Source organism: Telopea speciosissima, chromosome 3, assembly GCF_018873765.1.
Source record: "Telopea speciosissima isolate NSW1024214 ecotype Mountain lineage chromosome 3, Tspe_v1, whole genome shotgun sequence".
In the NCBI taxonomy this organism is placed as follows: domain Eukaryota; kingdom Viridiplantae; phylum Streptophyta; class Magnoliopsida; order Proteales; family Proteaceae; genus Telopea; species Telopea speciosissima.
In genome coordinates this window covers 46,609,563-46,633,657 of record NC_057918.1, presented here as the reverse complement: position 1 = coordinate 46,633,657, position 24,095 = coordinate 46,609,563, and the positions used below count along the sequence as shown (strand labels likewise).

General features: G+C 40.4%; 1 protein-coding gene across 3 annotated transcripts in view; it reads left to right on the top strand.

Annotated features, from left to right (window-relative positions):
- The first annotated feature begins 1,747 nt into the window (after positions 1 to 1,747).
- LOC122656515 (hemolysin A) overlaps positions 1,748 to 24,095 on the top strand; it is a 45,096-nt gene continuing 22,748 nt past the window's right edge. For 2 of the 3 annotated variants that reach the window (XM_043851072.1, XM_043851071.1), the window contains exons 1-3: positions 1,750 to 1,914; positions 2,334 to 2,415; positions 12,277 to 12,356. In XM_043851072.1, the coding sequence (XP_043707007.1) occupies positions 1,827 to 1,914; positions 2,334 to 2,415; positions 12,277 to 12,356 (250 nt within the window). In that variant the 5' untranslated portion in view covers positions 1,750 to 1,826. Of the gene's footprint in view, positions 1,915 to 2,333; positions 2,416 to 12,276; positions 12,357 to 24,095 lie in introns of all 3 variants that reach the window. The other variant, XM_043851073.1, reaches the window with a different exon arrangement.

The window sequence follows — 24,095 nt, the reverse complement described above, 5'->3', positions numbered from 1 at the left end:
TGCTTGAGAGTGTCTCTGAATGCATAAACAACCACAAATTATCTAACCTTGCTACTGTGATTTGTCTGAGATCTGAAAACAATCAAACCTTGTTACTTCTATTAATATCATACTATATGCTCTATCATTTTCCCCCTTCTTTTAAAATTGCAGTTTTATGGAATACAGAGGAAAACTTGTTGAAACAAGAAGCTGACCTGAGGAAGTCTCTGCTAATCACATGAAAGGGTTCTCTTGAATACCACGTCCACCATCAAATCCATCCATCATTGTATACTCTAAACTAAAATCCTAAAAAAGAAACAAACGAGAAGCTGAACAATATAATCAAAACAAAAGAATTCCTCACTTTTTCTCTGCAATGCAAAACAGAGAAGGGTAAATTTAAAAAAAAAAAAAGCTTACAAAATTGGTCTGGAAAGTGAGAAGCTACCTTGAAGGAGTATCATAAAATGGGTTGGATTTGAACAACATACTAGCAGTCTAGGGTTTCAGTTTGAAAAATCGGTAGGGAGGACCTCAGATTTACAAAATCAGTTTGCACACAGAGGGACATAGAGAGAGAGAGAGATCAAATTTGCAAAATCACCTGTTCCCCAAATCAGTTTGCGCACAGAGCTTCAATGACATCTTTCGCTCTAGCGATAAAGGGCTTCTTCAGGTTCACCAAATCTTCCTCTGTTGAGCCTAGAAGATGAGGAACCCTAGAAGATGGAGGAGGCGCAGATCGTTCGAGCAAAGGTGAAGCGAGAGGCAGAAGAACTCAAGAGTTCCTCTCTTCGTTTTTCCACAGAGTGAAGCTTGCTTTTACCTGAGTTCGCATACGGTAAAGAACTGTGGCACTTCGATCAGCCTTAGAGAGTTTGGAAGATATTCAACAATGGAGGTTCGATCGACCTTGGAGATGGCTTCGCTGGGTTTCGTTGGGAAGACGATGGCTGTGAAGCTTGGAGAGGAGGAGCTCGAAATTATCGGGCACAAGTTCTCAATTTGTCCCTCTTTTGTTTCATTTGAAGTGTTTCAGAAGTGAATAAAAAAGGTTTTACTTGTTTCGACATTTCTTCTTTTTTGTGTTTTTTTGGATCGGTTTGTTTCACTAGCACAGAAAAATAGACCGATACATCCAAACGGTAGATTCTATTTTTCTGTGCCAATAACACAGAAAAATATCAACAACAAGAAACAGAAGTGTTACCAAACGGACTCTTAAGTTTTGTCTCTGTTTCTTCGAAAGTGCATGCTTCGAATGAGAGATTTCGAACCATGCTACTACAGGAGTATAATCCCACAGGTCTCAAATGCATGGTTCATGGTTTCAGCTGATACTGCATGGATCAGTTGCAGCCATCGATTCCAATACCTGACTGATATTGTATCGATGGAACGGTACGAATCAGGGGTAAAACTGTCCGATACCTGCTGATTCGTGCCCACCGTATCGGTTATCGGATTGATTTCCAGGATGTCCGATACCCGGTCCGATACCGTGCATTAAATCCCTGCTAGGTAGTCCACAGGGAGGGCCGGGTCTCTTTTCCGTTTTACAATCATTAGATTCCACACCACTCCACGGTGTTCGCTGTTGCTCGAGCTTGCTGCTGCCGCCTGCCGCTGCTCTTACCCCGGTGCCGCTAGGAGTGTGGGAGGAAGGATGGGTTTCGGGAGTCATGGAGTAGGGGATTAAGGGACGAAACTCGAAAGGGTTCGGGAGTCATAAATTCCTAACCTATTACGGATCCGTTTATTTTCAGTCAGATATTTTCAACGACTCGCTGTAGTCTGTAGGGACTCGAGAGTGAAGAAGAAACGACGTAATCGGGGAAGTAATGGCTCTGGAGCTTCTGAAGCTTCCCTTCTCACGTTCTTCTGCAACCCTTTTTGGTTTATCCAAATCGAATACTAGAAGGCTTAATGGTACTTCTTTTCAATCCCAGCACTAAATTCTCACGGTTATGTTTTATTTCTTTGCGAATTTAAATATATTGGTTCGGTTGTTTTCTTATAGACTATTTACTTATGAGAAACAAAACATTGAATTCGACTGTTTTCTGCATCAGAAACCAGTTCCTCTCTTCTACATGTAGTCTTTTTTTTCTTTTTTCCTGGTTTTAGCTCCATCTTGTTAATTGCAGATTTCTATCTCCATTTACCAATTCTCTTCCTTTGGGAGATATTTTATCGTACCCATTTACTCATACTCATTGATAGCTTTTGTTCTGAATATGAAAGATGATAAACTAATTTTGCAGAACTTCATTCCTATCTCTCTATTTATTCCTCTTTGTTCTGATTACAAAATCAAGTTTGTTCTGATTTCCTGCACTGATTTTCAGTAAGATATTTCAGTAACCCTATGCACTGTCCGTTCAGAACCTACGCTGTTGCAAAGTCTGGAAATGTGCAACTACATAAAAAGTAAGCTATCAATTTCTATTATCTTCTGTTCAGATTGCATAGTTTCTGTTTACCTATTTCTGATTGTTTGACTTAGTCTTAGCCATTGTTATCGCTTGTATATTTCTCTTTCATGTTGAAATTATCTTTCTGGCTTTTTATTTCTTTGGGTGTTACCTTAAGTGACCTATCAGTGGCGGCTAGTGTTGTTAACTCGTCATTGTCGTAACTATTATCCAAAGGGAAAAAGTTACATGATTATGAGCGGTTCTGGTTGTTCTTGTTGGTAGGTTTAGAGTAGTATACATCTCATGATCTCATCCTTCTTTCTCGAAGAGCTGAATATATTTCTGAATCTTTGTACTAGGTTTCATTGGGATGATATATTCATAACGATAAACTTCTTGCCAGATAATTTGTTCTTCCTTGATGGAATCATGACAAGCAATATGGGTACCATATTTACTGCTGCACCACAAAATGGCTTGATGGTTCTTTTATTTAACATTTACTAGCAGCGGCAACAAAGCATAAAAAACATGGGGACACTACTTGAGAAATAATGCTAATGATGTGAACTTGAAACTTGAAAGGCTTTTTTGTTCCCTGATCTGTCTCAACTGGTCCAACTTCGATAATTCCAAGGGGTAGAGGTAATTAAATTAGTGGCCTTTCCCAGATGGACCCTTGATGATTTAGAATTCTTTTGTCAAGTTGGTTTATTTATTTACATTTATTTTTGATAAGTATGTTGCATTATATTGTTTAAAAAGGCCGTACCCAGTGCACAAGGCTCCCACGTTTAGCAAGGTCTGGGGAGCATTATATTGTTTACATGTTGGAAATAGACAAGTGATACTCTGAATCTGGAACCATGTCTCTGCTCTGGCATTTAACATGGCCCTGAACTAATTGAACATGTAAAAAGTGTGCACAGAAACGAAGTTGCTACAAAACTAGAAGATATTGTCACTGAACCAAGAATGATGAGCTGTTTTGCTGGCTGGTCTTCAAAACAAGGAGAAGTTAAAATAACTGAATCAATTGACTAATACTAGAATGGGAATCTCTTGCAAAACTCTTTACTGATGTTTAAAGTAAGCTTTGATGCAATAACAAGAAATTGCATGATCGTGGATATTGCAGATTATAAGTAATTGCATGAAAAGAAACTACTACTTCCAGTAGAGCTTGATAATTAATTTTCTGATGTACTTACAATTCTCAAATCCAAACTCCTTTGGAATTCACAATTAATTGGTTATTGACTCTTGAGCTTTCTGATTTTAGACCATCCATGAAAAATTATGTTTCTGATTCCTAGTCAAGCAAGGGTTCTCAAATCCAAACTCTTTTGGAATTCACTATTAATTGGTTATTGACTCTTGAGCTTTCTGATTTTAGACCATCCATGAAAAATTTACTCATAAACCAGCTGTATGACCATCCATGAAAAATCAAACCTGCCACGATAGGATTCAATATAACCTATCATGGCTTCCTTCTATATTTATAAACCTACTAAGACTCTCCATCACCTAATTACAATAGGAAAATAAACAATAAACACTAACACTAATCGCTAACAACCATAGTTGTCATGGCGTCTAGGCGACCCAACGCATGGGAGAGGGTCCAAAATCTAGGCGATAGCAACTAGGCGACCAGGGCGTCCAACTAGGCGACCAAGTCAACCAAGGCACCTAGATGCCTAGGTGTCGCTTAGGCGATGCCTTGACAACTATGCTAACAACCTAACAACTAAACTTAGATCACGATAGAGACAACCCCTATTGTGATCAACTCATAACAAATAACTAAGACTGAGAAATTATTCCATGGTACACATCTTGACACTCCCCCTCAAGCTAGTGTATACATATCAAAGGCTCTAGCTTGGAACAACAAGAATAAGTATTAAAAGCAACATGAGTTTTGAACATAAATAGCAGGTGTAAACGCCAGTGAGCACAGAGAACTTCAATCTGGTAGCAAATCAGCTCAAGCACACTAATCATCATCAACAATAGTAGAGAAAAATTTTGCGTCGAATAAATCCAGCCAACAACAAACAAACATGTGGTAGAGAACCATAGTTGTCACGGCGTCTAGGCAACCCAAGGTGTTGGAGAGGGCCAAAATCAAGGCGACCGCCTAGGCGCGCAAGTCGACCAAGGCGCCTGGATGCCTAGGCAAAGCCTTGACAACTATGTAGAGAACACCAACCACAATCCAAAATATCATAGGCTCATGGAAGCAGCAATAACATCACAAGCCCTTCTCAAGGAAGGCAGGTAGTAAGCTTCACAAATAAGACAGATAAAATTGCAAATATCCATTCACTTATGAGCCCCAAATAGAGGTCACAGATAAAATTGCAGCATTTGTAGCTCTGAACCAGGTAAAAGTGCAGTATGAGTCACTACGAACCAAGAAGCAACATCAGGTTGCTGGATACCAAATAACTTAGCTTAAGGTTGTTGTGAGCCAGACGTCATAAGGTTGCTATGAATCAAACAGCATAAGTTTGCTGTGAACCATATATCATAAGGTTGTTGTGGATCACTGAAAATTGCATTTTTGCTGAAAACCACAGATGACTATCTTCATGAGATAAAATTATTGCCAAGGACATGAGCAGACTACACGAATAGAAAATACTAAGTAGATGACACTTTGCTGATGACATGAGTAAATAATAACTCCAATCTCCCCCTCACGTGTAGCATTACACATGGACGAATAATGTAGATGATGAAATAAAGTGTAGAAAACCTAGGACCTGTAACCAGTAACTTGAGAGAGAAGAGAAGATGGAAGAAGAATTGATTGTAATGCTTGAATTATTTAATTGATAGGTAAGCCCCTTTATTTATAATGGAGGGGAAATTACAATAGAAAGGGAAACTCTTAATTAGATTAGGAATTCCTAATCATGATAGGATTCCAAGTTACAATAGGAAAAGAACTAGAACTAACAACTCAAACTGAAACTAAGACTAACAACTCACAGTAGAATTAGGACTTGACATAATTAGAAACTAGGACTCCAACTAGGACTAGGAAAATAGAAGATACACATATCAACCAAATCACTGTTCACATGAACAGTATCACATGAACAGTACTTCAACACTCCCCCACAAGCTGGATTATACAAATAAGTAAAGAAAGAAGATCTAGCTTGAACTAAAAGGAAAAAAAAGAACTCCATAATAATGCAAACACTCTCCCTCAAGTTGGCGCATACAAGGTATTAATGCCCAACTTGAACAAAATGAGAAGAAACTAAGTTGCAGCAGAATCCAGCTTGACAGATGAATGTAGCTCCCAAATAAACCTTCAAGAACTTGAAATAATTGATCTTCAAAACCTGGACAGGCATGATCAGCAAACCGGGACTAGAATTTCTTCCAAAAAAAGGCAGCTTTTAACGATCTTCAATAGCTAACCAGTGATGAATCTCAGATTGTCATAATGACATAAAATCTTGAAGTTAAATAACTAGAGCAGCAAGTAGCGGAAACGAGCTGAATTAGGCAGCGGAAAAAAACTGTATCAACCCAACTGAAAGTCCTCAAATAGGCAACAACCAAATATCTTCAATACTCTTCAATACTTCAATCTCCCCCTTACGGCAAACTCAACCCAATAGCAATGGTGGAAAACACTGATCTTCTATGTTTTGCACCAATGTTCCTGCAAGTTCTGCATTCTGCAATGTCTGCAGGTGTACTGTACATAATCCCCCCCTCACGTGTAGTACACGTGGACATAACATAGATGATGTAAGAGATAGGGCAAAAACATAATATTCCAGATTTTTCCAAGAGGTGCTAAGGGTAATGGAAAAGGAAGAAATGGCAAATTAGAAAATACCATGAACTTCCAAAGGGGTTATGGGTATATGCCAAAGGTATGTTTTGGGATATGAATTAGAATTATTGAAAGGGAACGGTGTTGGAAAAAGGATGGCATGACTGTAATTTGGTGGAAATCCACTTTTAAATACAATCCAAGCCAAAGGGCAAACTGGTAATAAACCAGAATTTTCAAGGGTCAATTGGATAGTCAAATAGGAAAATGTATTAAAAAGATAATGGCAGTTCCGTAAATAACTAGAATTTTGCAAGGGTAATGCCAGAATTCCAAGAAGACACCTTCAACTCCATCAATCGAAGCAATCGAACCAGTCAGAAGAAAATTTTCAACATCCCAAACCAGCGGGAACCTTCAACAGAGCCGAGAAACAACAATAAGGTTCCCCAGACAAAGAACATAGCCAGCAGAAAATTGCAGGTGGATGTCCTTCTTCTTCCACCTTTGAACCAGTCCTCAAAAAGGAATAGCGGCAAGCAACCGACTCATAAACAAGGCTTGATAAAAGCCATAAAACCAATCACATAGCCAAACAAAACTAGCTTCGAACTTTTAATCGACAGCCATAGCAACAAAAATCAAACAAAAAACTGAATATCTATAAGCATGCAGCAGCGGTGACAGTGGCTGCTCACCATACCAGAGACCTTACACGACTCTCAAACCGGCAAGATGATAATAACCCAGGGTAACTTCAGACCATGAGCTCTGATACCATGTAAAAAACCTAGGACCTATAACCAGTAACTTGAGAGAGAAGAGAAGATGGAAGAAGAATTGATTGTAATGCTTGAATAATTTAATTGATAGGTAAGCCCCTCGGGAAATTACAATAGAAAGTGGAACTCCTAATCAGATTAGGAATTCCTAATCATGATAGGATTCCAAGTTACAGTAGGAAAAGAACTAGAACTAACAACTCAAACTGAAACTAAGACTAACGACTCACAGTAGAATTAGGACTTGACATAATTAGAAACTAGGACTCCAACTAGGACTAGGAAAATAGAAGATACACATATCAACCAAATCACTGTTCACGTGAACAGTGTCACATGAACAGTACTTCAACATAAAGAATATTCCACCATCATACGACACAATAAACAGCATCACCAAGGATGAGCATCACATAAATCTCATAATCAAGAGCAACTGCAAATAAGATCCCAATAAAATAATCTCCAATCTTCCCCTCACGGTAGCAAATAAAGTACCAGATAGGCCAGATTTAAACAAATCTGAGCAATAACAACCATCACGCCATGCAAGTACCAATCTTTAAAAAGTGTAGTTTTTTTTTCTTTTCTTTTTCTTCTTCATGGCTCTGATACCATGTGACAAAACCTCAAACTACCAACCAGAATCTGAAGAAGAAGAGAACACAGAGAGAGAGAGTCCAACCTGCCACAATAGGATTCAGTATAACGTATCTTGGCTTCCTCCTTTATTTATAGCTCCGCAAAGTAGAGTCTTAGTACTAAGGCTCTCTTTGGTATCATTTTTATTTTTGGTTTTTGTCTATTTAACAAAAATCATTAATGAAAACCAGTTTTGATAAAAAAAAACAAAAAATTGTTTGGTAAACATTAGACATATTAGAGTATAGAATGAGAAATTGTTTGGTATGTGTAGAATAGGTTTTTTGAAGAAATGGTCCCAAATTATCAAATCTCATATATAGTGTAAGTGGTGGATGAAGAGATTCCCTCTTCACTCATCTTCCTTGCTGGGAATGGATCCCATTTGGAATCACTGACTCGGAATTCAGATAAGGATTGATCGGTCACAGCCTTTTAAGTGATTCTTCCTAGTTCCAATTGGAATTGGATAAGAACAGACCGGCGCAAGGAAACCTGCTTGTGAATTTTCTCTAGATTGTTAGGAAAGCAGAATTTCAATATGTTGAAGAGGTAGAAAAATTGAGGAGACCACCATTATAGAGGTCATGGTTTCTCAAAATGTCAGATCCAACAACGTGGTATTCCATCCCTTATTGATATTACACACACAAGAGAGAGACCAAAACAAGTTGGTCTAGCGACACTAGGAATTCTGTGGACACTTCGAATGAGCAATAATACCCTCCAACTACAACCCATTAGATTTATTTCATCAGATTTAATACTTTCCTCGTTTCCAGTTTTCACATGATAAATTCGTTGACAATTGGAAGTCAGTCTGAACACGTCGTAGCAGTGCACTGCACCTGTTTTTGTAAACCGCCTGGCTTGCTGTTCCGTCCTCTCCTCCCAGATGGGGTTGCAGGAGGAAGAAGAAGGAGGAGGGTCGAGTCAATACTTCTAATTAAATGAAGAAATGACAGTTCTACCCTTCAATTTTGAGACTTATGAGCACATGCTCATTAAAGTCCCCACATAAATAAACAAAACTGATTTTTGGCCAAAACACAAATGGGTCAGGACCTATTTGTGGTTTTTGTGTTTTTTCAACATTTTTTTAATAGAAACAAGCTCCATAAATGATACCAAATGCAACAACCAAAAACGTTTTTTGAGCAAAAATCAAAAACAAAAATGATACCAAAGAGAGCCTAAGACTCCAACACCTATATACAATAGGAAAATAAACAATAAACACTAATACTAATCGCTAACAAGCTAACAAGTAAACTCAGATCACGATAGGGACACTCTCTCTATCGTGATCAACACATAACTAAGACTGAGAAATTATCCCACGGTACTCATCTTAACAAGTACCTTAATGAGAGGCTTAACTCAATGCTCATGTAACAAAATGAAAAATTTTATGTTGATGCTTCACTGTGAACGTTGACAAGTGTCAGTGGAAAAAAGCTCTGCCAGAATGTGAATATTGCATACATATTAAAGGAACTTGCACTAAATTAATTGAACTTTAGGCATTGACAATATTTTGTGATGTAGAACGAAGCATGAAGAAGAAAAGGACCAAAACACTGTTCACATGGTTACTTTTCATGTGAACAGTGGTCTGGGGCCCATATCGACAGCTGGCTTGGATGAGATGCTCCCAATATTTTTTAGGATATTATATATCAGTTTCTATTTTCTTGTACTGTTATTGAGTGAATAGAGTCTATGGTTAGAGTTTGTAATTTTTCAGCAAGTTTCTATTTTGGAGTTAGTTAGTGTACAAGTCCCAATATTGTCTTGCAAGGGACTTTCTAATTTGTTTTCTTTCTTTTTTGGTATTAGCAACATTAACTGTATATGTATTGGACCATTGAGGGTCTTCCACACAATGGAATGAAAGTTGATTTCTGGTTTTTACCAGTGGCTGTGTGAAACAGTTAGGTGAGAAGCCTAGGTGCGAGTGAGAGTAATGTAGTCCTAGGCAGGAGTAATTCCACTAGGAGCCAGGGGAATGGGTTCACCTAACAAGGCTTGCCGATTGGGACAGCTTAGGCTAAATAGGGCAGAAATTAGGGTTAGGGTTAACTAATGGTAATGGGGTTTATAGGGTTTTAATATGCAGGTTTTAAGGGTCTCAATAAAATAGGTTTGGTTAGGTTTGGATAAGTTTTTAAAATTTCAGAAAATTTAGGTTTAGGGTTTGGGTTTTAGGTTTTAGGATCTAGGTTGAAAACTAGGGTTTAGGATGGGATTTCAGGGCTGGACTTCAGGTTGAGTTTTACTGGCAGTGAGAGGGTGGTTCGACTGAAGTTTGATTGGGTTTTGATGGCTGGTTAGGTCTAGACAGGTTTTAGGGTTGTTGGGTTGTAATGGAGGTAAGGGGAAGTAGGGTTTAGGTGTTAGGAATAGGGCAGCAACCTGGATCGAGTATAGGGATGGATGCAAGGATGCTGTGATTAACAATTGGATGGATTTTAATGGATGGTTAAGGCTGTAAGTGAACTAGGATTCAGAAAATTCAAATAAAATAGAAGGGGGGGATGTTACGGTAGGTTGTAGAGGATTAGGAGAAGGGGATGAATAAACTGTAAAATACTTACTGGAATATGCAGGTTCTTCAATGGCAGCTTGGAGAAACTTGATTGAAGAAGAAGAAGGACCTCCCGATCTACAAGATGCAAGGAGTCGCTGGAGTCCACCAGCCCTAACCCTTGATATGACTCACAAGACAAGTCTTTGAAGAGAGAAGCAGCAGCAGCAAAGGCCAACAGCAGGAGATCGATTTTTTTAAACATAATAGGTGGGAGAGCCTCTCCCACAATTCTTATTAAATAAGAGGCCAAAGGCCTTATTCCTAAGTCTATTACAAATCAACTCTCTCACTTAAATCGTGAAGAGGTGGACCAATTTAAAAATAACTTAAATACTTAAAAGAAAAAGACTTATCTACCCCTAATGACTTAAAATAACTTAAAACAACTTAAATAAAAGAAGATTCCCTTCTAGCCAATAGGATATAAGAACCTCTTAGCCAATAGGATTACTTCACTTAAATTAGACCAATTGAACCAATTGGATGCAACCAATTTAAGCTGGTTCAATTAAAAACACAAAATAACAACTGAGTGTAGAGCTGAAATAAACTAAACTAAAGCTCCTACTAAAACCCTAGGCTTAGGGTGGCTTCTTCAATGCGAGGAGGCTAGGATCTGCATCAGAGAGACTCAAACCATCTATTCCCTTTTCTTTTTCTATCTTTTCCCTTCGATTCCTACTTTCTATTTTGTTGAGTCTGCAAATATCAAGCATTAGGGAAGCACTCGAAGATGCTGTGAACACTATTGAGTTGCTGTTCATGTTTTGAATAACAGTCCATCAAGTCCAGTTGAGAAGAAGACCTGTAGATCATACTTTCTTCCTTGCGGCTCCCTGGTTTTGGAGATTTTTGCAGAAAGTTCGAGGACCTGTAACTCTTGATCGAGCCAGCCATTCCTGTCCAGGTTTTGGCAGTGGAATTCCCACCTTGGGTCGGTCCTTCGATGGTAATATCAGCCCCATCTGATGGCTGAACAAGCTGGTACTGTGAGTTGCTATTTTGTGGTGTTTACTTTCTAATTTTGAACTGGTGTTATATCTTAGCATCCAACCATCGGTTTGGCCGGAGATTTTGAAGATTAGTTCAGTCTTGGGAGACCTACACTCGATGGGGGGAGATCAGTCCCATCTGAGTTACTGACTCTAGGATACTTTCTAATTTGGTGATATAGTCTACTTTGTGATCTGCTGATAGTACTGGTTGAGTAGTGTCCTATCTTCTGTAATTGATTAACAGACAGCACTGTGTTCCAGAACCTAGAGTGTTGAGTGTTAATGTTTATATCATTAGCTTTATAATTGATTGATTTTCTTGCTCAAGTGTTGCTGGAACCACTGGTTAAACCCACTATTAGACAGTATATTTATCCTTCCTGTAGGATAGGACTTCATTGACCTAGCCTTAAATTATTTTGTTGTAATAAACGTGGCCTTGATGGCTGTTTTGCCTCCAAAGCTTGTATAAATTCCAGTAAGCGCACACAACCAACCAAGAAAGGCACAAGTAGATTGACTTTAAGAGGTGAATCTTGTAAGTTAAAAGTCTAGTAGGACAATGTTTTGACAACCTTGGCATAATTATCTGCCCATCTGAGCCACATGGCAGATGATGTGACAAGTTCAAGACGTTGGACTACCAGTCTCCCACTAGATTAGCCACACTTAAAATTTGGTGGTCCAACTCAAATCATATGGTACATCATGAGTTTTGGGGGAGCTCTTTTGGCAATCTGGGATTGTACAGAATAATGGCTTTTTTTCAGGATAAATGTCTTAGAATGATATCTGTCTATTGAGTCCTATAATAACCTAACATGGCCAAAATTTAATTTCAATTTAAGGGCTTACAACCTGGAAAGGTTTAAACTGAATGGGCATTAATATTGAAATTTGAAAGAGACTCAAAACTGGTGTTGAGTTCTCTGATGTCCATAAAAAAAAAGCCTTAGCTGTTGATCCTTGGAATATTGGTCTTACAGAATTTTAGTTGAGAAACACTCTTAATTTTCACATCAAAATAGTCATTGTGTCCTACTTTTGATATTTTCAGGAAGAGGAGACTGGATGAGATTTGTCTTGAAAGGTTTCAGCAATACAGCCGAACCTTCATACAGTCATGGATCATACAAGGTTAGTGATGTATTTGACTAGTATGGTAGCTCTACCTAAGGTGTGTCCAGTAAGCAGTAACACACTAACGTATTACATTTTCTTTGTCAGCAAGTGCTTACTCACATTTCAATCCGTATAAAATTAAGCTTCATTGTTGTTTATTTGTAAAAAAAATTGTTTCTCATGCATTTGGTGTCAATAGTATGAAATGTTATTCTGAAATTTATTTTTACTGGTTGTCAAGAAAAATGTTTCTTTTTTGCCCCTTTTTCTAGAAACTCTATTAAACTCAAGGGAAATCATGTATGAGATACAACAGGGTTGATTTTCTTTCTCAATTTTAAACCATCATATGAGTTATTTTCATCATTTTGGTTGTTGGGAGGTCAAAATATGCCCATTTTGCATGATTTCTGGTGTTGTGGGAAAAATTATCTTTAAATCAAGACCAAGATCTTGTATTTCCAAGTTGTATTGGGAAATTTATAACTAACGAACAGGTTGGTTGTTTATCTTCTGTGCAATTTCCTTTTTAGTAGGTAATTAAATAGGAATTGAAACTTATTCTGTTCCCAGTCTTAATAGATGTAATGATAGTTAGGAGTCTAGGGCTTATTGAATATATGCTGTTGGAAGCATTCTAATTCAGAATGGTTTTGTTGAGGAATCAAAGATTATTGGTTTCCTGTGGGAATTCCTTGTATTCTTGTCTGCAGCTTAGTATTTGCTATTGCTTTATGCTTTTTGGTGCTACTCATTTTATTCTTCCTGCTGTCTCTTAATGTATAAGTGTTCTTCGTAAGTTCTTTCTATTGTTCTTGGTGGTTTGATCATCTTTTACTCTTAATAACATAGATTTGATATCCCAATTGCATTATTATCCAGCCCTATTATTGGTGCAGATCAGCAGCAAGATAGGTACTTTGAATAATAAAAAATACCAATGAAGGAACAAAGCAGTTTCTCCTCACTGAGTTCACAATTGAGTCAGCAACTCAGTGATGTGTCCTGGTTCACATCAACAGCCAGGTCGTGGGATCTTATTTTGGGTCTATTTTTATTGTTTATTTGATTCCTTATATGGGCTGGAGTATCCCTTAAAACTCCATTCCTCTTAGTTGGTTTTCTTTTAATTTTGCACAAGGTACTAAAACTCGGGTCTCGGTACCAACTCGACTCTTGGAAAAACCAAGACGAGTCGAGATCTCGCCGAGTTGGTGTATTTGTTTTTTTCAACTCGAAGCCTCAACTTTGGGTCAACCTGAGATCTGGACCCGAGATCCGAGATCTCGCCGAGATATGTCAAGTTTTGTCCAATCAGGTAAGGTATTTAAGTGGTAGGTGGGTTAAAATAATGGGTCGAAACCGAGATCCTACCGAGATCTCGCCGAGATCTCACAGAGATCTTGCCGAGATATTGCACTTTTGAGACTCATAGGCAGTCTCGTCTTGGCTTTTCCAAAAACCAAGAAACTCGGTGAGGTCTCGTGAGTTCTCGGACTGTGATTTTGCAATTCCTAGTGTTAGTAGGATTCCTTTCCAACAACCAGAAGAGGGACTCCTAGTTATTTTAGACTTTTAGTTTGCGTCTTTTATTTTGGTTGCTTCTTATTGGTTGGTAGTTTTCCTAAGACCAATATGATTCAACCTTTGTTACTTTTATAAAAGCATTGTAAGGGTTAGGCCCTCCCCCACGATTTTATGAATAAAACTTGGCTTTTGCTACTTTCATTCTGTGAGATTCAGTTGCTGATCATTATTTGACACATACTCCTTCGAGAAGGAGCCTTGCTGACCTGCATTATGTTCTTCATAACCCATATGTGCACACTGCTGTTGCTGCTCCTGAGATGATTCACCTTGACCAGGAAAGTACAATTGCTCCCCACCCTCTTGAACCTGAGAAATGCGCACACCCTGGAGTTTCGGGCTAGAACAGGGTGAATCGAGATGATCTTGCTGTGGTTGCACATGAGCAGCAAGATTGTGAGTCTGTAAAGGTGCATCTGGATGCGCATACTGGCTTTTGTCAACATAAACTGCAACGGGTATAGGGGGATCTTCCCGCAGGCCAGCAGGTGCATCATTTTTCTGTCTACATGCAAGGATGGAATGCCCATATTTCTTACCAAAACCACAACGGTTGGGAGGATCTTCATACACAATGGGATTGTTTGAAGAGGAACATCTCAGAACTTCCAATCTGTTCCCTTTCCACCTGAATTTCATCAATCCTATTCTTGGAAATGTCAATGCAAACATGAGAAAAATGGCCAACCAAAGACTCCTTACTGCACCTATCAATGGCAATTGGGTGGCCCATAGCCTTTACCAAAGAGAGCAATATATCATTATGCCAGTATTATTGCGGCAAGTCTTGAAACCCATATTCCTATATTCCTAAAATGACCCAAACTAAACTAAGAAAGTATATTCCATATTCCTATATTCTGTCCATATTTTAGGCCCATTAAAGGGGCCTATTGCAAAGAAAACTCATTGGACGAAAGGTCAACACATATATAACCCAACCCAACGCCTATTTCCGTTAAGAAAAGTCTAATTCTGTGTATTATCTGCATCACCATGTAGGGGGGTTTTTCCCTTCGGTTTTTTCTACAGTCCCTGTTGTTTGAACAGTTGAGCATTATTGACTTTTCGAAACACTTTTTAAAGCATTATATTGACTCATGGAGAAGTCAGATTGCTCAGAAAATTAACCTACAACTAAATGATGATGTGGACAGCAGCATATACACAAAATTTGGGTCCCAAAAGAAACTGCCACGTGGCACAAAAGTTGTCCGTGTTGGAATGGCTTCCGACATTGTCCATGTTGGAAAGCCACCCCTTAAGAAGAAAGAAAAAGAAATGGTGATAGCACAAAAAAATTTGGAGGAGAAGACTGGAGCAGGGAAGGGTTAATTGGTTTCCAGAATGTTGGTGAAGATGCTGGCATGCTTTCAACTTCTAATCTTCAGCTTCCCTTTTCAGTTCCGCTTTCTATCTTCAGTCTTCATTCTTCAATAGTTTAGGGTTCTCTCAGCTAGGCAATAAGAAAAAAAATTATAGAGTATGCAACCAATGTATACAATAAAAAACCTCAATAAAAATGTATTTCTTACTAACAATCCTTTATACGTCATATTAAACAGACAGGGAATCTGAGCTTCATGTTACTCCTCCCAAGAGACATGTCAGACTTGTTAAGAGGATACAACTTAAAAACTTGTACTTCAATCAGGTACACATATGGTGTGTTTTTTGCCCGGGTTTAGGCCCAGTAGATGCAGTCAGGTATGTATCTGAGTAAAATGGTGTGTGTTAGAAGTTATCAATTAAGGGGTTCACAGCACTGTTCACGTGAACAGTGTTTACGGGTACTGTTAAACAGTAATTTTATTCATGATGTATTTCCTTTTATGCCCTTAATAAGGTTATGTCTTATTATAAATTGAATGAAGTGGGGGTCTCAACATAAGGTTGTGACTCCCAAAGTTACTGCCGTCTCCTTTCTCTTCTCTTCTTCTCTCTTTTTTCCTCATTATTTACATGGTATTAGAGCTTGATCCTTAGGGACTGATGCAATCATCACAAGTTCTGTTTTCAATCAAGAGTGATTGAATCATCACAAATTCTGCTTTGAGGTTTCTCTCGATTTCTTTTTGAAGGAGCGCAGCACCCTATGCTGCTGTTTGGTTACTCTTAGAGACTACTAGACTAGTTCATGACCAGCCTTAAGAACTAGGTCTCATCGATGGTGGTTGCTGATCTATGGAGTGAAGATTGAATTCAAAAGTTCAAGTGTTATGTGTCGGTTCTTGCTTAGGTGTAGTTATTTGTGGTTGTAGTTAGTTATTATTAATTTATTATTAATTATAAGTATGCACGGGATTGTGGTTATTTATTATATTTAGTTATTAAAAGTGGGATGAGTTGTAGGGAGATATTGTAGGAGTTGAGAGAAATTATAGGAATGCGGAAGTGGGTAGTTATTATTATTCGTGTATTTATTGATGAATGAAGAAGTAGAAAGTAATGAGAAAAATCTTAATTAATTCTTGAGTTTATCTTGAGAGAGGATTGGTGGCCTCTCAATTGCGCCAGGACGCCCGGCTTCGTCCGTAAAGCCAAATCTCCATATTATCTCCCATCTTTTCTCCTTTTTTTTTTTTAATATTTGTTTATCTATTTTCTCTCCACTAAGATCTGCGTACGTAATATCAAGTCTTTTGAAGAAATCGATTTTGTCAGGGTTTTTATGGATTCATTTGTCAGGGTTCTGAGAGGTTGATTGATCTTTGTTGAAGGGCTACTTTTTGGGATTGACCAGTGTGTTGGATCAATCTCTTTGTGGATCAATTTTTCTGGAGCAGGGTTCTTTGAGATTTGTTAGTAACAGAGAAATAAAAGAAGAAGATGAGGAAGAAGATGAGAAAGAAGAGAAGAGAGTAAGGGAGGAGCTGAACTCTCTATAGTAAGAGAGTCCAGAAAATATCTCATTATATATGGGATTCTATACAGGGGCATAAAGGGAAAGCATAAAACAAAAAAGGAGAAGAGAGGAAACCCTTCTCGGTATTAGTGCCAGATTCTCTTGATGCTAATCCCGAGAAAGGGCATTGCCCTTTTTACCCTCCTACTTATCTTTCTAATACTTCGAATAATCCCCCTCAAGCTGGAGCATATATATCAATCATGCCTAGCTTGTTACAAATATAGTCAACCCTCCCACTCACTAGAGACTTAGTAAAAATATCAGCAAGTTGTTCTCCAGTCTTGACATACTTTGTAGAGATTATGCTCTGCTGGAGTTTTTCTCTTACAAAGTTACAATCCATCTCAATATGTTTAGTTCTCTCATGGAATACGGGGTTTGAGGCAATATGTATTGTTGCCTGGTTGTCACACCACAATTGTATTGGTGTAGAATTCTTAAACCCAAGTTCAGTTAACAACATCTTCAACCAAAATAGCTCATAAGTGGCATGTGCCATGGCTCAATATTCTGACTCTGTACTTGATCTAGCCACTACACTTTGTTTCTTACTCTTCCATGAGACAAGGTTACCTCCAACAAATATACAGTAACTAGTAGTTAATCTCCGATCAATCAGTGATCCGGCCCAATCTGCATCAAAAAATCCCTCAACTTGTGTATGTCCATGATCAGTATACACAACACCCACGTCCTGGAGCCTTCTTGAGATACCTCAAAATCCGAATGACAACATCCCAATGAGGAGTCTTAGGAGATGACATGAATTGACTTACAACACTGACCGGAAATGAGATATCAGGTCGAGTGAATGCCAAGTAATTTAGTTTTCCAACCATCCTTCTGTATATTTCTAAATCATCAAGAGCATCTCCCTCATCTGTAATAAGTTTGACATTGGGATCCATTAAGAGGTTTGCACCCTAGCATCCCAGTCTCTGTAACCAAATCAAGGATATACTTCTGCTGTGAGAGAGATATTCCCTTCCTGGATTGAGCCACTTCAACTCCTAGGAAATAATTCAACTTTCCCAAATCTTTAGTTTGAAATCTTTGTTGTAGATGAGTTTTCAAACTATTAATTCTTGTAGAATCATCACCAGTAATCACGATGTCATCGACATATATAATCAGAAAAATCCTGTCGGTACTGGTTTGACGATAGAAAAGAAAGTAGTCACTATTGCATCGTGAAAAACCAAACTCAAGTACTACTTCTGTAAAGCGGCCAAACCAGGCTCTCAGAGACTATTTCAGTCCATACAATGATTTCTTCAATTTGCAAACCAATCCAGACTCCCCCTGAGCAACAAACCCAGGAGGTTTATCCATATACACCTCCTACAGATCACCATGGAGGAAAGCATTCTTGACATCCAGTTGATGCATAGGCCACCAATGAGAGGTGGCAAGTGAGATCAAGACACGAACAGAGGATAGCTTAGCAACAGGAGAAAATGTATCCAAGTAATCGACACCATACACCTGGGCATAGCTTTTGGCCACCAAGTGAGCTTTCAGGCGAGCAAGAGAGCCATCAGCATTAACCTTGACTACATAGACCCAACGACAACCAATGGCAGACTTCCCAGGGGGCAATGGAACAAGATTCCAAGTGTGGTTATGCTCCAAAGCCTGTAATTTTTCTTCCATAGCTGTCCTCTAGCCAGAAATAGATAATGCCTCTGCAGTTGTCTTAGGAACAGGATGAGATGCAATAGTGGAAAGACAAGTTTGAAAGGTAGAAGATAAACCAGAGTAAGAGACAATGAGAAGATAGAGGGTGTTTAACACATCGACGGGTACCTTTCCGATGAGCAATGAGCTGCTCCAAGTCAGAAAAAATAGGAGCAAGGGTAGGATCCGCAGACTGCAAAGGCGTGGCAGCAAGTGCTACATCAATGGGGGTAGCAGCTTCTTCCCTTGGATGATGGTGATAAACATTAATAACTGGAGGCTGCAAAGAAGGCTGAACAACACAGGAGGCTGCAAAGAAGGCTGAATAACACAAAGAGGAATATCCTCATCCAAGGAAGGATTCACAACAGGCTCATTCACATAGGACCAAGACTCAAAGAAAGAAACATCAGCAGTAATAAAATACTTGCGAAGAACAGGAGAATAACATCGATACCCGGTTCTGTTTTTTTCTTTGTCGACAGTCTCTTCTCTCCTTCTTTCTCTCTTCTTCTCTCTTCCTCTTCTACATTGCTGGTTCTGATCTCCTGTTTCTAATATTGTTTCAATAAGGTTGGGATTTGGGAGTGGAACAACTTGTTGGAAGCTTCAGTGAGTCCCTGTATGAAGGTGCAACAGTAGCAACCACACACATGAAGGTGCAACTCATGACGCTGTCTCCCTCGTGTCTCCTACCCTGTCCGTGCTACCGGCAGGCCTGAATCCCCTAATCTCCCTTTGCTTCTCCTCTTTGGGGAATGCCATCTCCTCGTGCTTTCCCTCTGCCCCCTTCCCCCTCCCCTTCTCCTCCTACAACTCAGCCTACCCCCTGGACCTCTTTGTTTAGCGCTGGTTCTTCTTCCTGCTCCGATGGTCTTCCTCTCCACTTTGTCGCCCCTACTTCCGTTGGCCCTTCGAAAGTGGCCCTCTGCCTTACTGATTTTCTTGCGACTGAAGTGAAGCCGTGGGAGAATTGTCTTGTAGGAAATTTTCTTGGCTCTCGGCCTCCCTTCCATGTCGTCAAGCTGTCCCTTTCCAAGCAATGGCGACCTCAGGTATCCTTGGACACCTACTTGCTCGACAATGGATTTTTCATCTTCAAGTTCTCTTCTCTTGATGAGGTCCGTGCTCTTGAAGGTGGTCCCTGGCTGGTGGGGAAGAAGCCAATTTTCTTGCTCCAATGGCACCGTCAGTTGCAGCTTAGAAGAGTGGACCTCTCCTCTATCCCTCTGTGGATTTCGCTCCCTAGTTTGCCCCTTCATTACTGGTGTACCGATGGACTCAACACTGTTGGCTTTGTTCTGGGAAAGCCTCTGTTTTCTGATTTGAGAACCAAGCGCAAGGATCGCTTGGCCTTTGCGAGAATTTGTGTCGAAGTCTCTGAGCATGATCCCCTTCCTTCCTTCATCATTGTGAATGAAGGGGATGATTTCTCCTTTGAACAGGAGGTGCACTACGATTGGAAGCCTCCGCAGTGCTTGGTTTGCAAAGCGTTTGGCCACGACTCCCATCTCTGCACTCCTATGGAAAAGGCAACCGTAGACCTAGATCTCCCTGTTGCTTGAGCTTCAGGCCCCTGCGATGAAGTCGACGTGAATGCTCTTGTGGAAAAGGCAAATGATGCCCTAAGCCTTCCTGTCGCTGAAGCTCCAGCTCCCGGCGGTGTAGTCGTGGTGGATGTTCATCGTCATCCTTCTGATAGATCCCTTTCTCGAGGCACGCCAACAACCAGACTCCGGCACCGGAATAATCACTGAGTGGAGAAACAACCTGCTCAGGTCTCCAAGGCCCTGTCGCTGTCGAAGTAGCAGCCTAGGAGAGACAGTCAGAATCGATTCAGCCTTTTGTCGTTTGCAGATGATCTGGAGATCTTCACTTGCCCCGAAAAGCCCCATTTTGAGGTTATTCCTCGGAGCAGGTCCCGTATGACTAAGATTCCAGCTGTTGAACCTTCCATTCCTAGCTCTGGAAGAGGCGACGATGTTCCCAGTGCTCCGATGGTGACGGCCCCTCTGGAAAATCTCCCTTTGGCCTCTAGTGTCTGTGCTTCGGCTTTATCTTTGCATTCGTCTGCGAGAGGCTTTTTTAAGCAAGCTGTGGCTAATGGCTTTGTTGACCTTTCCCAGGTGGCCCCCCCACTTTAGACTCTTGTATCACGTGCGACGATCCTTGCTTTAACTTGGAAATGTCTCTCTCTGGGTCGGGTTTACCTATTACCTCCTCTGAACCATATCTTCTCTCTTCTGGATCTGGGTCGGATTTACTTCCTAAACCGATAGAGTTTCTTTCTTCTTCACCTGTTAGCCTCATCTCCTCGACCCCCCTGGTTACCCGAAAAGTTCCTTCATCCTCGTTGCACTTCTGTCACCCCTCTTGGTAGGTCCTATCGGCGTCGCCATCACAATGAAACCAGGTCTCGGTCTGTTTTGTCTAGGCTCATTGAGTCCTCGATGCCCCTTCTCCCTCTTCCCTAATGATCCATGGTATTATTTGGAATACTCGAGGTCTGAATTCACCCTCGAAGCATGCTGCAGTTCGCTCTCGCATTCGCTCCTCTCGCTCCTGTTTTTGCTGTCTTTTGGAAACTCATATTAAAGAGCCAAATTCGTTAAAAATCCTTAACTCCATTCCTCCTAGCTGGTCTCTGCTCTCCAACTACTCTTTTCATCCCAATGGCCGAATCTGGATCCTGTGGGATCCCAACAGAATTTCCATCTCCCTTACTTCCTCTTCCTCTTAGTTCATGCACACTTCATTCTCGGACTGTCTGGGTCATTTTTCCTTCTTCTTCACTGTGGTCTATGCTCATAATTGCCCTACACTAAGGACTTCTTTATGGACAGACCTCCGTTCCATTGCTACCCAAATTGGTTCCCATCCTTGGAGGGAGTTTGGGAGGAGATTTTAATGTCATCAGATACATCAATGAAAAACAAGGTGGGGATCATTTAGACATGGAAGCCATGGATTCTTTCAATGAGTGTATTGAGGTTACTGGTGCAAATGACCTTAGATGGTCTGGTTTTCCCCTTACTTGGAGCAACAAAAGGGCTAGTATCAATCGTTTTGCTTGTAAGCTGGACAGAGTGATTGTCAATGAAGAGTGACTTACTTCTTTCCCTTCATCTCATGCATCCTTTGATAGCCCAGACATCTCTGATCACTCCCCCATCTACCTAACCATCCAACCCTTCTCTTCTTTTGGTCCTAAACCATTCAAATATTTTGACATGTGGTCCTCTCTTCCTACCTTTTTGCCTGTTGTTCAAGAAGCTTGGGACAAGCCTGTTTTTGCCTTCTCCACTCCCCTCATTGCTTTCTCAACAAAGCTCAAAAATGTAAAGGCTGCTCTTAAAGACTGGAATCTCAATACTTTTGGCAACATTACTCACTAAGTGGCAGATTGGAAAGAAAAACTTGCTTCCATTCAGTTTCGGTTGCAGTCAGATTTCCTTAATGGTCCCCTCGCTGAAGAAGAGAAAGAGACCTCCATTGAGCTTTCATCCTTGCTTGCTAGGGAAGAAAGTTTCCTTAAGCAAAAATCTAGAAGGTTGGACTTGGGAGATTCTAATACTGCCTATTGTCATCGTTCTGTGAAAGCTAGAGTCAATGCTAACTCTATTGTTCAGCTCTCTTGCCACTACAGTAAAGGACATCAAAGACTTGGCTGTTCAGCATTTCAAAGGCATTTTCAGTGGCCCTCAGGTGGACAATGCCCCCATCCCGGATCACTTGCTCAATAAGTTCGTTGCTCCTGAATTTTATGCTTCCTTGTGTGCCATTCCTAAAGAAAATGAAATTGTGGAAGCTGTTCACTCTCTCAAGGTTACTGGTGCTCTGGGCCTCGATGGCTTTAGTATGGGATTCTTTTTAGCTTCTTGGGGTATCATCAAAATTGACTTTATTGCTGCCATTGAGAGCTTCTTCTTCAACCCTAGTCAGATCAAAGGTATCAATCACACTTTCCTTTGTCTCATCCCTAAAAAGGAAGGTGCGAATGCTATGAATGACTACAAGCCTATTGCTCTTTGCAACCTGCTTTACAAGTTTATAGCCAAGATTCTTGCTAGAAGACTCAAAAGTGTTGTGGATCTTCTGGTCAGCGACAACCAATCGGCCTTCATTCCTGGTAGGAATATTTTGGACAACATACTTCTTTGCAATGATATTGTCTGAGGATTTGACAGGAAAAACCATGCTCCCTCTATTCTCATGAAGATTGATATCCACAAGGCCTTTGATTCCCTAAGGTGGGACTTTATTGCTCAACTGATGACTAGATGGGGTTTCCTTTGGTTTTTGTCAACTGGATTAGCTCTTGCATCTCTTCTCCAAAGTTCTCAGTTTTGGTTAATGGTAGCCGGGCAGGATACTTTAGAGCTTCTGTGGGTATTCGTCAAGGCTGCCCTCTCTCCCCTTACCTATTTACTTTGGCGATGGAAGTCTTCTCCAGAGAAATCCAGCTTAGTACTGATCAGATGCTCATTTCTCCGCTGCCCAAGTGTAAATCTCTCAACCTTCCTCACTTGGCTTTTGCAGACCTCAAAGTCCCTGTTATTCTTTGCTGGGGTTTCAGAGATGGACAATTGGTTTCCTTGAGAAATCTGGTTTTCTTGAGGATCTGCTGCCAGTCAAATATTTGGGGCTTCCTTTGATTCCGGCAAGGCTCTCTGCTCACCATTGCACTCCTATGCTAGACCTTATTCGGAAGAGGCTTCAACTTTGGAAGAGCAATCTTCTCTCATATGCAGGCAGATTGGTTCTTATCAAATCAGTTTTGAAGTTGTCCTTCATTTACTGGTCTGGCATTTATAGCCTCCCTCAAACCATTACCAAGTCCTTTGAATGCCTCATGGCTTCTTTTCTTTGGAAGGGCAACAAATCCTCAAGATTCCTCCATCCTCTTAGCTGGGCTGCCGTGTGTCTCCCCAAAAGGAAGGTGGTCTAGGCATTCGAAGAATCAAAGAAGTGAATTCTGCTGGTATCATTAAGCTTATTTGGAAGATTGTCTCAAAGAAGAAAAGTATTTGGGTTGAGTGGATATACTCAGGTCTCCTTCGCCAGGATCCAATCTGGACTGCCCTAGCCTTGTCGGATGCTTCTTGGGTCTGGCACAAAATTCTTGCTAACCGCCACTTAGTGCTACAAGTCATTCGTTCCACGATTGGTGATGGTCTCTCTTCTTACCTTTGGTTGGACCACTAGCACCCATTGTGAATTCTCCTCCACTTGGTCACTGCTTTGTGATTCAATTGGCTCTCCTTGGTGGCTGACATCATTGATCAAGTGGCTGGGCTACCCCCTCCTCCTTTGCCCCCACCCTTAACCTTATTTGGAATGAGCTTTCATCCATTCCAAGAAGGTCTGTGGAAAAAGGTGACTGTGTTACTTGGTCGTCAAAAAACTCATGCTCCTTCTCCTCCTAGGCAGCCTGGAATCTCATTCGTTTGAAAGGCCCTATGGTTCCTTGGCGTAATCTTCTTTGGTTCAAGCATCACATTCCTTGTCACTGCCTGGAGAGTCGCCAACAACTATCTTCCAACTCAGCTCTTTCTCCGCAGCCGACAGATCTTAGTCTCTCC